This window comes from Copadichromis virginalis, linkage group LG3, assembly GCF_057382275.1.
Source record: "Copadichromis virginalis isolate Kocher_CV1m ecotype Utaka linkage group LG3, C_Virginalis_male_GT1.1, whole genome shotgun sequence".
NCBI classification, from domain to species: Eukaryota; Metazoa; Chordata; class Actinopteri; order Cichliformes; family Cichlidae; genus Copadichromis; species Copadichromis virginalis.
In genome coordinates, this window is record NC_140620.1 from 9,072,884 (window position 1) to 9,087,961 (window position 15,078).

At 41.5% G+C, this 15,078-nt stretch overlaps 1 protein-coding gene across 1 annotated transcript; it reads left to right on the top strand.

Annotated features, from left to right (window-relative positions):
• Positions 1-257: 257 nt before the first annotated feature.
• Positions 258-14,792, top strand: LOC146712607 (ribonuclease inhibitor-like). Its single transcript, XM_085452187.1, has 6 exons — positions 258-621; positions 2,023-2,199; positions 9,136-9,309; positions 11,164-11,337; positions 13,119-13,287; positions 13,852-14,792. Exons 1-6 carry the CDS (start codon positions 536-538, stop codon positions 14,020-14,022), a joined length of 951 nt encoding a protein of 316 aa, XP_085308313.1. The 5' UTR covers positions 258-535; the 3' UTR covers positions 14,023-14,792.
• The last annotated feature ends 286 nt before the right edge of the window (positions 14,793-15,078 follow it).

A 15,078-nucleotide genomic window follows, 5' to 3' on the forward strand; every position in this document is an offset into this window, starting at 1 on the left:
CATTTCCCCTGCCTCATTTGTATACTTTGGTCTTTAAATGTGCCATACAAATAAATATGATATGATATTACATAGGCAAACTTAATTATTACATCTGAGAACAATGTGGATAAACAAGTGCTCATGGAGACTTATTTTATAAATCTGGATAATAGTCTAGATCAGATCTCACTGACAGACTGGACATTATGGAACCCTTAATGTGACGCCATCTTCCCTCCTTATCTGCAGATTAAAACTAAACAAAGATAGTTATTAAAAGTCTGCAGGTCTGCGAGAGAATGAATCATTGTGTCTTGTCAAACACAGTAAGAAGCTGAAGCACAGACGCGAAGAGTAGATGTTCATCAGATTATGATGTCACTCTTTTTGTCTTCATACATTCATACTGTGTTTATGATGCAGATTTTCTTCTTTTATAATAACACATTTTATTTTCTATAATCAAAGACAGACTAGTTCGGAATTCTCAGAAACTCACTGTGAAGTTATCGCCCCATCTCTGTCCAGCCCCTCCCATCTAACAGACCTGGACATGAGCGGAAACACCCTGCAGGATTCAGCAGTGAAGCTTCTGTGTGCTGGACTGGAGAATCCAAACTGTCGACTGGAAACTCTAAGGTGATTTCACTAATTGCAGCTCTTATCTTTATTTATATTTCATATCTTTGATTGAATTCTTTAGTTCATAATTGTTCGGGAAATGTCTGAAGACATATGTGAAGAATTTTGAGTGCTTAAAGTCTTTCCAAATGACTGAACAACAGTTTTTCCTTTCGACTTCAAAAAGAAGTCACAGACTTGAGCAGGGTTTATTTAAAGGCTGACAGTGGAGTGGTGATAGGGAGATGTTTGACAATCAGTACATTCACATTACAGCTGATGAAAGAATCTGTGTATATGATTAAACAGCTGATTGCTCACAGCTTGTGCACTGTTGGATCACGAGATGTTCATTTGGCTGAAATCTGTAAGTCATGATGCAGCCTCAGAATGGACCGAGTTCCCCAGATCACTGCAGCATCCTTAGCATGGAGGTTTCTTCCTCAGTCTTGGAGCCCCTAAAGGGTCCATCCACACCACCAGAGTCTTCTCCCTCGCCTTTCTCTTTGTCCTTGTACTTCAGTGGCTGTGCTGTGTCTGTTTGTGCAGTGTTGCTCTCCCATGGAAGTGCTAATGTCCCTGCCTTGAATAAGGTGCTGGTCTTTCTTCAGGTGGAAAAGCATCCTTCACTGACCAAATGAACAAAGGTCTAGAGCAGGGGTCCCCAATCCCAGTCCACGAGGGCCTGCAGGTTTTAGGTGTCCTTGATCCATCACAGCTGATTTAAATGGATAAATTACCTTCTCAACATGTCTTGAAATTCTCCAGAGGCCTGGTAATGAACTAATCATGTGATTCAGGTGTGATGACCCAGGGTGAGATCTAAAACCTGCAGGGACACCGGCCCTCGTGGACTGGGATTGGGGACCCCTGCTCTAGAGTTTGATCCCTTCTAGTATGACAGGAAACATGCTGATTAGAGTTTCAAAGTGTCTTTGCAAGCAGAAATTTGTCAAATGAGCCAGTATACCTAAGCGGTATAAGCAATCACCCCACATCAGTATTTAAAGGCTATACTGAGTCCTGAGTGTTGTTGTTGTTGCTTTTACTGTGCGTTTGCGAGCTGCAAAGCTGCAGCCATTTGTATGTAGCAGCAACTGTAATAATAAAAGTTTGCTGGAAAGCATGCGTACATGGTCCAGTCTATCATGCATCTATTACTCAAACTTGTAGTGAAGAGAAGTTGATCATCAGTGACACTGTCTTTAAAATACTCCTGTTAGAAATGTACAAGTTTAATATGAAAAATTATTTTCTCTTGTGTTATTTTCAAGCTGCTTCCTGTTGGTTGTTTGGAGTTTCCATTTTCTAAACTATAATATTTTGAACGTTCTTCAGCTCTGGACTGATTATGAAACACTGAATGACTTCAAGCACAGACTTTGTCTAATAAACTTAAAACTTTAATTATTTATACAGATTGGTGAGCTGTGGTCTATCAGAGATCAGCTGTGATTATCTGGCAGCAGCACTAAAGTCCAACCCCTCCCATCTGAGAGAGCTGGACCTGAGGTTGAACAACAAGCTGCTAGATTCAAGAGTGAAGCAGCTGTGTGGTTTTCTGGAGAGTCCAGGATGTGGACTTGAAACTCTGAGGTCAGTCTCCATGTTTTAGTTGTGGTGAGATGAATATTATGTGAAAGTTGTGCTTACACTAAACTGCAGACATAAGACTGATATTATACTGATCTACACTGAGGAGCTTCATGGTAAAGTCGGTTTTCTTCTTTTCTGAGTTAGTCCATTGACTATAGCAGAAAAATGTTCACATTTCAAGCACTTATACTCAATGCGTGGCCGTGGCCCTCCACAGGGCGCCAACCGGCCTGCAGAGCTTTCCTAATTCAAAATGAGGGGACCCTGACTAACTGTGTACCATTCTTCCTCACAGTTCTAGGTATCAGACACAACAATGAATAATCCACAGTGGACTTTCTTTAGCAGGTCAAAGGTCACGACACACAGCAATCTGTGAAAGTGAAAGAGATTGGAGCAGGAATCATTGCACATTTGCAAACTCACACTGCTGCATGGCATGCTGGGCAATAGTAATGTTAAACTGGGACTTGTCTCTGCTGAAGTTTGTGTTGATCATTATAAATTGGAGATAAGGAGCTAATTAATGTGCAATCAAAATTTGTCCGGGAGTTGGGTTTCCTTCTATCCACCTCAGTGTGTTGAGGAAGCTGCCACCACTGCTCTGTGAAATAAATAAAGTTATCATTGGATTCCAAGGTTGTTCAACATCAGCAGGTTAACCTTAAGCAGATGGTTCAGCATGTCTCAGGGTAATTGTGTGATCACAGTCCACTACCTCTAGCTGGTATGTTATTCACCGAATTGTTACGACCCCCTCTGCTAGGCGACAGGAGGAGAGTAACATACACAAGACCCACAGGAAAATTGAGTAAAGTTAAAGGTTTTATTGCAAACTTTAAACAGAAACCCGACAGGGTTGTTCAGCAGACCATTGGGCAAACAATTAACAAAAGGAAAAAAAAAGTCAAGATTAAAAGCTAAGGGTTAACTTGGGCAGACCGGCATCACAAAGCTCTACTAAAACCAAGTTCAACAGTATACCGAGTTTAACAAACAAAATCCAAAACTGCAAACAGATTTAGCAAACAAAGTTCAAAAGCAAGGCAGAAGAGGAGGACACTGCATGTTCATTTCTGAGCAGCAGTCCCAGTAGTGCTGCTTCTTCTTCTTCCTCCAGTTTAACAGCAGCTTGCATCCATCGAAGATGCATTACTGCCACCGTCTGGTGTTACTTAGCCAGTCAACCACCTTTTCAAACGTGACTCCCCCCCCACACCCATATCATTCTCCGGTGGTTACCATACCTTCTGCAGTTAATAAATACATGTTCAATTGTTTACATAACACCACACCAATTACATATCCCCATTAACCCTTTAAAGCCGGTCGGAGCAGGCACGCTCCATTTTGCGTAACTATTTTTAAATCCCGGTATCACTGCAACCACGTAAGCTAGCGCAATCATTTTTTTTGCATATGAAACCGGAGGAGTTGTACTTGCATCTTAAGCCATCAGCTTGTCCTAGGTCACAGTTTCCTTCCACATACTGTATTACTGGAACATCTAGAGAGCTGGGCCGGACTCTCTGGTACAGCACTCGACTGGTTCAAGTCCTACCTTAAGAACAGGAACGTCTATGTGTCAATTAGCCAATTTTCATCACAAAATATAGAAATCACATGCGGGGTCCCCCAGGGTTCCATCCTAGGGCCCCTCTTATTTAGCATTTACATGCTCCCGTTAAGCCAGATTATAACCACCAATAATATTATGCACAATTATGTAGACGATACTTAACTTTATATCTCAATGTCACCAGGTCATGTTGAACCTATCCAAACTCTTAATAAATGCATTGAGCAAATTAATTACTGGATGTCTCATAATTTCCTTCAACTGAACAATAACAAAACTGAAGTACTTATCTTTGGACCCAAAAAAGATCGATTAAATATCAGTAATCAGCTCAAACTGGTCCAACTAGAAACTACCGACCAGGCCAGAAATTTAGGTGTAATAATGGACTCAGACCTGAACCTCCAGGGCCACATAAAAGTTATAACAAAGTCAGCCTTCTATCACCTGAGGAACATTTCTAGGACTAAAGGACTTATGACACAAGGAGACCTAGAAAAACTCATGCATGCATTTATCTCTAGCTGCCTTGATTACTGTAACACAGTTTTACCCAAAAAATCAATTAGACAACTGCAGCTGATTCAGAACGCTGCTGCTCGTGTTCTCACTAGAACCAAGAAAATAGAGCACATTACTCTAGTTTTACAGTCACTACACTGGCTCCCTGTAGCTCAGAGAATAGACTTTATAGTGCTTTTATTAGTTTATAAATCCTTGAATGGGTTAGCACCAGAGTGCATTAGGATTCTGCTATCATGGTACAAACCATCCAGATCAGTTAGGTCCTCTAGATCTCCTCTATCAACCGTCCCTAGAACCAGAACTAAACATGGAGATGCAGCTTTTAGTTTCTATGCTCCTCACATCTGGAATACACTATCAGGAGAATGCAAAGCTGCAGAGACACTGAACTCTTTTAAGTCTAAAATTAAAACTTACTTATTTAGACTTGCTTATGAGTAACTGATCCTATTATGGCTCTCTATTTGCGAATGCTTTCTTGTAAATGTTTTCTTGTATTTTACTTTTATAGTGTTTTGTTTTATCTTTTATGTTTTATTTTAATCATGTAAAGCACCTTGAATTGCTTTGTGCTGAAAGTGTGCTATACAAAAAAAATTTGCGTCACCTTGCCTTGCCTTCCCTTAAGATAGGAAAAAAGTAGTAAACATGATTTAAATTCCTATATTATAGACTGAATTATGGATCAACTTATGTAATGAGGGGTCTCCAGATGTGACACAGACTGTGGACAGAGAGATCACTGACAGCAGTAATACCTCAGATATATTCCATCAGGGCCAAATTAGCAGCACAGAGGGAGTGTGGGTTGGCCCTGATCTCAGTACTGCTGAAATTAACATCCAGGTTAAAGATGACATGAAAATTTGGGGTCTCTGAATCAATGGGAAATACTGCTGTGAGTCAAACAGGTCCAAGAAGGAAAGTGAAGGGAAAGACGAAGTCTGGAGATGAGCGAACAAAAACCCTGATTGCGAAGTTGGTGTGAAGATTGTTCAAAGTCACACTGTGCCCAGACTACATTCTTATCAGCTGTTTCATGTGTTTGAGTGAATCTGTGACTGAACTGTAATAGTGTTCAAAAGTAAATGTGAGGAGGAAATAAATGAAAACAAAGTGTGATTAATGATGAAGAATGAGAAGAAGCTGAGACTCAGCTGTCATGCTGCTAATGTTTCTCAGGACCAGCTGTACATGTTGCATTTACAGTAAAGAAACTGGAAATCTGTGTGGAGCTGAGCCAGGGGAATTCTGAGGATCAGCAATAATCTCATGCAGCATAAACTCAACCATGTTTTAATATGTGTTGATATAGATGTGACTGGATCATATTCTGACTTTAGATATCCAAATATGGTTGACTTTAAACAACAGGATTATCTTGCTGATTAAAGTCCTTTAAGATGGCGCAGGTGAGGTCGGCTGCCGTACTGGATGCTCTGCCCCAACTTTTTCACTTTTTTTCTTTTTTCGTCACTTTTTCCTATATCTGCCATAATTTTGCATGGGCATCATGCAAAACACACAAATTCGCTACAGTAGAGACACCCTGGTTTCTATTGGTCTACAATACACAAACATTTCACCATGGAGATCCTGAGAGAGAACAAAGGACGCAACCCTAAGTGACGGCCTCGAGGGAAACGAGCTGGCATCAGGAACAGGCTACGGGCTCGCGCACACCGCGCACCCATGCCCAGTATCCTGCTAGCCAATGTTCAATCCATCGAGAACAAGCTTGATGACCTCAGAGCCAGAATTAAGTTCCAGAGAGACATTCGGGACTGCAACCTCCTCTGCTTCACCGAGACTTGGCTGAACCCAGCAATACCAGACCACGCCGTGCAGCCGGCGGGGTTCTTTTCGGTTTACCACATGGACAGGACAATGGAGTTGGGGAAGAAAAGAGGTGGTGGAGTGTGTTTGATGGTGAACAACAGATGGTGCGACAGCACAAACATCTCCCCACACACATGCTCTTGCTCGCCAATCTGGAACTTTTGATCGTTAAATGTCGCCCTTTCTATCTCCCTCGGGAATTCACTGCGGTCATTGCCTGCACTGTTTACATTCCGCCTCACGCGGACTCAGACACTTCCTTATGTGAGCTGCATGAGGTTCTCACATCAACAAACACTTCAACAAGATGCCACACTCATTGTTATGGGAGATTTTAACAGATTAAATCTCAAACGGACATTTCACAACCTTCACCAGCACATCAACTGCCTCACCCGGAGCACTAGGACATTAGACCACTGCACCCCATTCAAGAACTGTTACAAGGCTCAGCCCCTGCCGGCATTTGGAAAATCTGACCATGCCGCCATCTTCCTCATGCCTGCTTACAAACAAAGGTTAAAGCAGCAACCACCAATCATGAGGGAGGTCGCTCGCTGGACGGACCAATCAGTGTCCGCGCTGCAGGACGCACTGGATGACGCAGACTGGGACATATTTCGGCGCAGCTCTGATGACATCAACATGTTTACAGAAGCGGTTATGGGATTCATCGGGAAACCACCAGAAAGATCTATCATCAGAACTTTTCCCAACCAGAAGCCGTGGGTGGATAAAAACATCCGCGACGCTCTGAGATCACGCACCGCTGCCTACAATGAAGGGCTCGTCTCCAGTAATATGGACCTATACAAGGCTGAGTCTTACAACGTGCGCAGTGCAGTCAGCAAAGCGGAGCTACGGGGAAAAACTAGAGTCACAGCTATGTCAGTGTGACTCTAGGAGCCTGTGGAAAGGACTGCGGACAATAACGGACTATAAACGACCAGCTTCTTCAATGATGAATGCTGACGCTTCACTGGCTGATGAGCTGAACACGTTTTATGCTCGCTTTGACGCCGCAGCAATTAAAACTACAAACAGCTGCACGCGCTCGGAGTACACCAGTGAAGAAAATGCATTCATCATCACAGAGCATGCCATGAGGAACACCTTCAGGAGGGTGAACACCAGGAAGGCAGCAGGACCTGATTCAATCCCTGGCCGGGTCCTGAGAGCCTGCACTGACCAGCTAGCACCGGTGTTCACGGAGATCTTCAACCTGTCCCTGGCCCAAGCTGTGGTTCCCACGTGCTTCAAACAGTCCATTATTGTTCCAAAGAAACAACAGCCCGCTTGCCACAATGACTACCGTCCAGTAGCACTGACTTCAATTGTAATGAAGTGTTTTGAAAGACTGATGAGAGCTCACATCACTTCTTCACTTCCTGCTACCATCGACTCACTTCAGTTTGCTTACCGGACTAATCGTTCCACAGACGATGCCATATCTCACCTGCTCCACACATCCCTGAGTCACCTGGACACTGGAAGAGGGAAATATGTTAGGATGCTGTTCGTGGACTACAGTTCAGCATTCAACACAATAATTCCCTCTAAGCTTTTCACCAAGTTGACGGATCTAGGACTCAGCTCATCACTGTGTCAGTGGATCCTCAACTTCCTCACAGACAGACCCCAATCAGTGAAGGTAGGAAAACAAGTCTCCATCTCACTCAGCACTGGAGTGCCTCAGGGCTGTGTTCTAAGTGTTCTAGTAACATTGTGAGGAACCTTGGATTCATCTTTATACAGGATATGTCCTTCAATGCACATATTAAACACATATGTAAGACTGCTTTCTTCCATTTGCACAATATCTCTGAAATTCAAAATATCCTGTCTCAGAGTGACATAGTGATGCACAAATCATGAACGAATCGTTCACTGCTCGAGAATCACTTTACTGACTCATGAATCATGATTGACAAGCCCAACTGACTCACTGACTCATCCCTGTTGCTGTTAGCAAACTAATTCCATTAGTAGAAATATATCTACCTTATAATTAAAATTGTGGGGAAAATACCAACAGCCAGTTTTTTAACAAAAACATTTCTGCCCTGAACTGGAAGAAAAAACCCTGTGCACACATCAAGACAATAGCTGCTTTCTCTGCTAACATGCTCACAGCACATTTTAGCTACTCACCCCCTCCCTCCTGTGCTGAATCATAGCATAAACAAATCACTTATTATTACTTATTTTTCCTAGAGTAAAAGTAGAATGGGAGGCAGAGCCTCCAGTTTTCAGAGCTCTCATCTATTGAATCAGCTTCCAGTTTGATACAGGAGACGGACATTATATCTACTTTTAAGATTAGGCATTTTGCAAAAGCATTTAAATTAGGGTTGGATTAGGTGACCCTTAATCTTCCCTTAGTTATGCTGCACTAGGTGTGGGCTGCTGGGAGATTCCCATGATGCGCTGTTTCGTCTTCAGTCACCTTTCTCTCTCACAATTTGTTAATAGACCTCTCTGCAGGGAATCACACTTGTTATTATTTCTGTGGCTCTCTTCAACCACATGTATTTTGTCCTGTCTTCCTTCTTTTACACCAGCTGGTCACGGTAGATGGCCGCCCCTCCCTGAGCCTGGTTCTGCTGGAGATTTCTAGCTGTTAAAAGGGAGTTTTTCCTTCTTGCTGGCATCAAAGTACTTGTTCATAGGGGGTCATCAGAATCAGAATCAGAATCAGAATACTTTATTGATCCCTGGGGGAAATTATTTTTTGTTACAGTGCTCCATTTTAAACCAACATTAAGACAAGACAGACAATACACTAACTAAGAATAGTACAATAAGAATAGTCATACGACTGTTTTTCTGTTTATGTATTATTTTAGGGTCTACCTTACAATATAAAGTGTTTTAAGCTGACTGTTTTTGTGATGTGGCACTTAATAAATACGATTGAATAAACTGAATTATGAAACACTGAATGATTCCAATCACTTTTTCTAATTAACTTACAGCCTTCATTCTTTATACAGATTGGGGAGTTGTGGTTTGTCAAATATCAGCTGTGATTATCTGGCAGCAGCACTGAAGTCCAACCCCTCCCATCTGAGAGAGCTGGACCTGAGTAACAACAGCCTGCAAGATTCAGGAGTGGAACAGCTTTGTAGTTTTCTGGAGAGTCCAGGATGTGGACTTGAAACTCTGAGGTCAGTCTCCATGTTTTAGTTGTGGTAAGATGAATATGATGTGAAAGTTGTGCTGACACTGAACTGCAGACATAAGGCTGATATTATACTGATTCACACTGAGGATCTTCATGGTAAAGACTTCTCTGGTTTAGTCCATTGACTGTAGCAGAAAAATGTTCACATTACAACCCTTAAAAGAAGAAGAAAATTTTTCCACTGGATAATTAGCTGTAAAACTCTACTACTCTCCATTCCACCTTAATATTTGGTGGAATGGCACTGACACTGAAATAAAAACCAAATGGCCATTTGCTTTACAAACAGCAGTCCAACATAAAACATACACACATCATACAAAACACAGTCCGACATCCAAATCTCCAACACTGCCAGCATGAATCATGGGTAAAGGAAAGGAGTAACACTCTGATATTCAGGGTTAGAATGACTTTCATAAACCAAACTATGAAGAACAAAGCTGCATTAGATAGCTTATATGAATGAATGAGTGGACAAAAGTGGACAGAGATCATTTTCCCAACCTACAGCCTTCTTTTTTCTTTCTTTGAAATTCCTAGGTGTTATGGTCCTGGGTCGGTGACCCAGTGTTTTTGTTTTTTGTACTTTTACTTTTGATTTCATCATGGATTGTGACTATTGTGTTTTGGTTTCTTTCCTAGTTTTTCTAGCTCCCTAGTTTTGTGGTACTTCCTGAGTTCAGATTTTTAGGTTTTGTTATTTGGTTTCTGAGTGTAAATTCTGTGCTCCCTCTGTTCTGTGTCTTCCTTGCCTGTGTATCCTTTCTAGTGTAGTCAGGTCTCTGTGTAAAGTCAGCATCTCTGAGATTGCGTCTTCACGTATGTTTTGAGTTTCCTGTTTTATTGTGAAAGTCTGTGTCTTATGTCAAGGTGTTCAGTTTGCATTTCCTCTGTCTCGTCTTGTCAATCAGAATCAGCTGTGCCTCCCTCCTGTGTGTCATTTCCTCGTTCCCATCAGTGTATTTTTAGTGTGTGTTCTCTCATGTTTGTCACTAGTCCGTCTGTGTTTCTTCCCTGCACTTTCTACCGGAGTCTTCCGTTCAGGTTCGCTTTGTTAGTCATTCCGAGTTTAGGTCACCTTTAGGTTTTGTTTTACTTGCTGTATTTCTGTTTGTGCCACCAGAGTGTAAATAAAGCTCGCTCACATCCAAGCCAGCGTCTGGTTCCCCTCTCACACTCACCACACATCTGCCACCATCACATTCATCTTTTGTCCTTGTTCTGCATCCCCATCATGGACTTCACTCCTTTCCAAACCAGCCTCGAGTGTCCTTTAATAAGCTCCTCCTCTGCTTACTTTATCTCTCTTCGAACAAGTTTATATGTCTCAGTCTTTTTCTTATCTCCCTCATAACAAGAAAGCTTCTTCTGACTGAGAACATGTTTGAGTGCTTTACTAGTCATTGGGGAAAATTGTTCCTGTTTTCAAAGTAATCCTCATTTTTCCCGTGTGCTCAGTTTGAGCTCTCTTCAGTACTGTGATCTGATAGATCCAGAGGGGCCATCACATTTAAAAGCTCCACTAACGGAGCCACAACACATCCAATACTTAGTTTGTCATGTTGAACAAACTGGAAGAAATGATTCAAGGACTTAGTCACAGAACAGAGATTAAGATCTCCAAAATAAAACTCGCTGCATCAGGGCATGTAGTTAGTCTGAAAATTCTGCAGTTTCCCGTTTGAACCGGCTTCATGTTGGCTTCAGCTCTTTGGAGTTTCCATTTTCTAAACTTCTACATTCTGAACCTTCTCAGCTCTGAACAGATTATGAAACATTGAACGATTTCAAGCACACTTGTCTAATAAATGGGTATCTTTAATTCTTTATACAGATTGTGGCGCTGTGGTTTGTCAGAGATCAGCTGTGATTATCTGGCAGCATCGCTGAAGTCCAACCCCTCCTATCTGAGAGAGCTGGACCTGAGTAACAACAGCATGCAGGATTCAGGAGTGAAGAAGCTGTGTGGTTTTCTGGAGAGTCTAGAATGTGGACTTGGAACTCTGAGGTCAGTCACCATGTTTTAGTTGTTCTGAGATGAATATGACATAAAAGTTTTGCTGACTGCAGACATAAGGCTGACATTATATTGATTCACAATGAGGATCTTCTTTTCTGCTTTCTACTTCTTTGGGTTAGTCCATTGACTGTAGCAGAAGCATGTTCACATTCCAAGCAGTGATACTCAATGTATGGCCCGCGGACCTCTACAAGGTCCCAACTGGGCTACCGAGTGGGCACGCTCTTTTTTGTGTAACTATTTTTAAATCCCAGTAGCACTGCAACCGCACAAGCTAGCGCAATCATTTTTTTTTGCATATGAAACCGGAGGAGTTGTACTTACATCTTATGCCATCAGCTTGTCCTAAGTCACGGTTTCCTTCCACATAAAGCTTTGCAAAAATTGCATATAAAGTGTTTGCAGGAACAAAAACAAGCGCGAACGATCGCATGTCCACCATTTCCTGCCCAAAACCGGAAGTGACGTCATTTTCGCGGAAAATGTAGTTTTTTACTTGTAGGCCTCAAGAGCATATACTGGTGTTTTTAGAAGTCATGTTTGACTTTATGCTTTTCTGAATAGTATCTGGGATGCTTAGAACTCGAATTGCACTGCTGGAAATAGTTTATTTGCTGTTTTCTTTGCAAATTAGCATCATAGGATTGTTTTTCGTTTTTCCTGCAGTATATAAAAATGGTGTATCTTAAAAATAAAACTATGAAGACACTCAAAAAAAAATTTCCTGTTGTTGTAAACTATTTTTTGCAACTTTTTTGTATTTAAAGTTTTGAGGGATAAGCCTCTTAAATTTCTCCAAGTAGAAATATATGTAAAAAAAAACCAAAAACGATTTTCAATTATTTTGTAGTTTATTGCACTTTTTTGCAATTAATGTAGTTACTATGGACTTAATGCATACATATTATTAAAATATGGGCTATAACAGTTGTATTGATGTATAGCAACTTGAAATGCTCCCAAAAATGGCACTACAGCATGTAAAAATATAAAGTAAGCTCTGGCGGACTTGGTTCTATGGTAGGTCTTAAAGGGTTAACTGGGTACTGTTCTTCCTCACAGTTCTAAGTATCAGACACAACAATGAATATTCCGCAGTTTACTTTCTTAAGCAGGTCAAAAGTCATGGCACACAACAATTTAGAATAGAATAAATAATAGAATAAAATTAGGTATTGCACCGTGGTGGTGGTGTTGTGTAGTCTGTTAATGGAGTGCATGTGAGAGTTCAGAGTGGTTGTGGCTTTTGGGAAGAAACTATTTTTGAATCTGTCTATGTGCTCATGCATCTGTAGCCAGGTTGAACAGGTCAGAACCAGGTTGGGAGCTTTCCTAGATGATGTTTGTAGCTCTGCTGAGGAAGTGGGAGGAATAGATGTCCAACAGGGAGGAAAGGGAACAGCCAATGGTCTTCTGTGGTGTCTTGACTACTCTGTAAAGCCTCTCCCTGTCTGCCATGATGTGCTTCCGGAGGACTCTCAGCCAACTTTACAACTTTTAAAAGCGAAGCCATGTGATTCCTTGAATAAAAAACACTACTTGTTTTTAAGTCTTTTTATGATAAATGCACAACTTAAATGTGAAAAATTACGAGTTTTTTCTCATGATTTATTTGAAGCTGCTTCCTGTTGGCTTCAGCTGTTTGCAATTTCCATTTTCTAAGCTTCTACATTCTGAACGTTCTTCAGCTCTAAACAGATTATGAAACATTGAATCATTCCAAGAACGCACTTTGTCTAATAAGCGTACATCTTTCATTCTTTATACAGATTGAAGGACTGTGGTTTGTCAGAGATCGGCTGTGGTTACCTGGTAGCAGCGCTGAAGTCCAACTCTTCCCATCTGAGAGAGCTGGACATGAGTGGAAACTACAACCTGCAGGAACCAGATGTGAAGCAGCTGTGTGAGCTTAAGGAGAGTCCAGACTGCAGACTGGAGGTGCTGTGGTCAGTAGAGTGTTGGATTGAGTTTGTGGTGCTTCTGCAGTATTGTACTAAACAGTCAGCATGAAACAAAGATCCAGTGTTTCCTGTAAAGCTGCAGCTTCTCAGTGAAGCTGTGAGAGGAAAATGGTGACAAGCTTCAGGATTGGACACAAACACTTCCTGTTTCTGCCTGACCTTCCTACCTCTATGGTCACTTTATAGTAACGGCTCACATGCTCTGATCAAACACTGTCAACAGCCAATCAGCTCTCTGAAAAAAGCAGCATGCAGACCAATGACTGCATTCATTTCCAAGTTTAAAGCAGTGACGAACACAATGTGTAGGTGAGGAAGAATTTAGTTAGACCAGTTGTTTGGACGGAATTCCTTCAGTGAATAGCAGGAACCATTACATCTGGATTGTTGGGATTGTTTGGGGGTTTCCTAAAGAGCTCAGAGTGGACAGACCGAGGTTATTCTAATGAATGAAAGTCCAAACTAAGACTAGGAGTGAAAAACCTTTTCATGAACTTAAACACTTGTTTATATCCTCTGCTCTTCCTTCTTCTCTCTGCAGGTGGAGGTCATGGTAAACAGGATGGTGTGTGTGCTGAGAGAGGAGGAGCTGTGTCCTGGTGATCTATTGAGGTTGAAGCAGCAGTGCAGAGACACTCTGACTGGGCCATGTTACTGTGAGGTGGAGAGGAGAGGAAAGCTTCATCCAGCAGTGACTAACAGAGGAATGTAAAGAAGTGCAGATGATTGTCAGTGCTGCAGACTGATGTGTGTATCTTTTTTGTGGTGAATTTCCGCAAAGTGGTTGGCTCGCCGTCTGTCACGACCATAATCTCATCCAAAATTTTCTGAAATATTTTGACCCTTACGAGCTTCAGCAACGAAGCAAAAATCACCTAATGCAACACACGTATGTAAGTCCTGGACCAAATTCCATGCAGCATGTTGACTCCTATAACAAACTGAAGCCTTTTGGAATCTGTATAAATGGAGCCATTGATGGCTTTTTGAGAGTTTTGATTTGGCTTCATGCCTATTCAACAAACAGTGATGCCAAAATCAACACACATGCACACACACAATGACTGATTAAAAGAATATAAGCATGGTCACATAACCCAATGCCATTCAGACACGTAAACAATATGAGCTGCTTGTCCAAAAAACATCCAGAAAAGCAGTCATTGTCTTTTAGTTCCTGGAGACGATTTTTCCAGTGCTGAGCATGATGTTGTCTCAGAGAGGCTAACCAGCCTTCAATACACTGATTCTGATTGCTGGACCCAGTAATAAGAATTACAGAGAAAGAGAGACACAGAGCGAGAAAAAAAAGTTTGCTTTAACACCCACCATGCACATAAACCATGCTCATTATCATTGTGTTCAGGATATGAAAAAATGTATATTTCATGCATGCATATTAGGCAGTATAAAATCATAATGCCTAAAACAATTCATGTTCAACAATTGCTTTAAATTTTCCACAATATCATGCATCGACCACTGTTCTTGTTGTTGAGTATTTCTGATAAACTCCTCAACAGTCTTTGTGGATGTTCATGTTTTACAAACTGTCTATGAGAAGCTGGAGACGTTTCTGCTCCACATCCACTGAGTAGCTGCTCACTTTTGTTTTAGCCCAGGAGCCCACATACAGGTGACATCATTTCAAAGAAACAAGGCCTCATTTGTCTTTGGTCTATGGGTCTCTTTGGGCCTCAACACAGGCTTCATTTGGACACGCCCCCTGTGCTCAACACAGAAGATACATTTCATCATTACATTAACT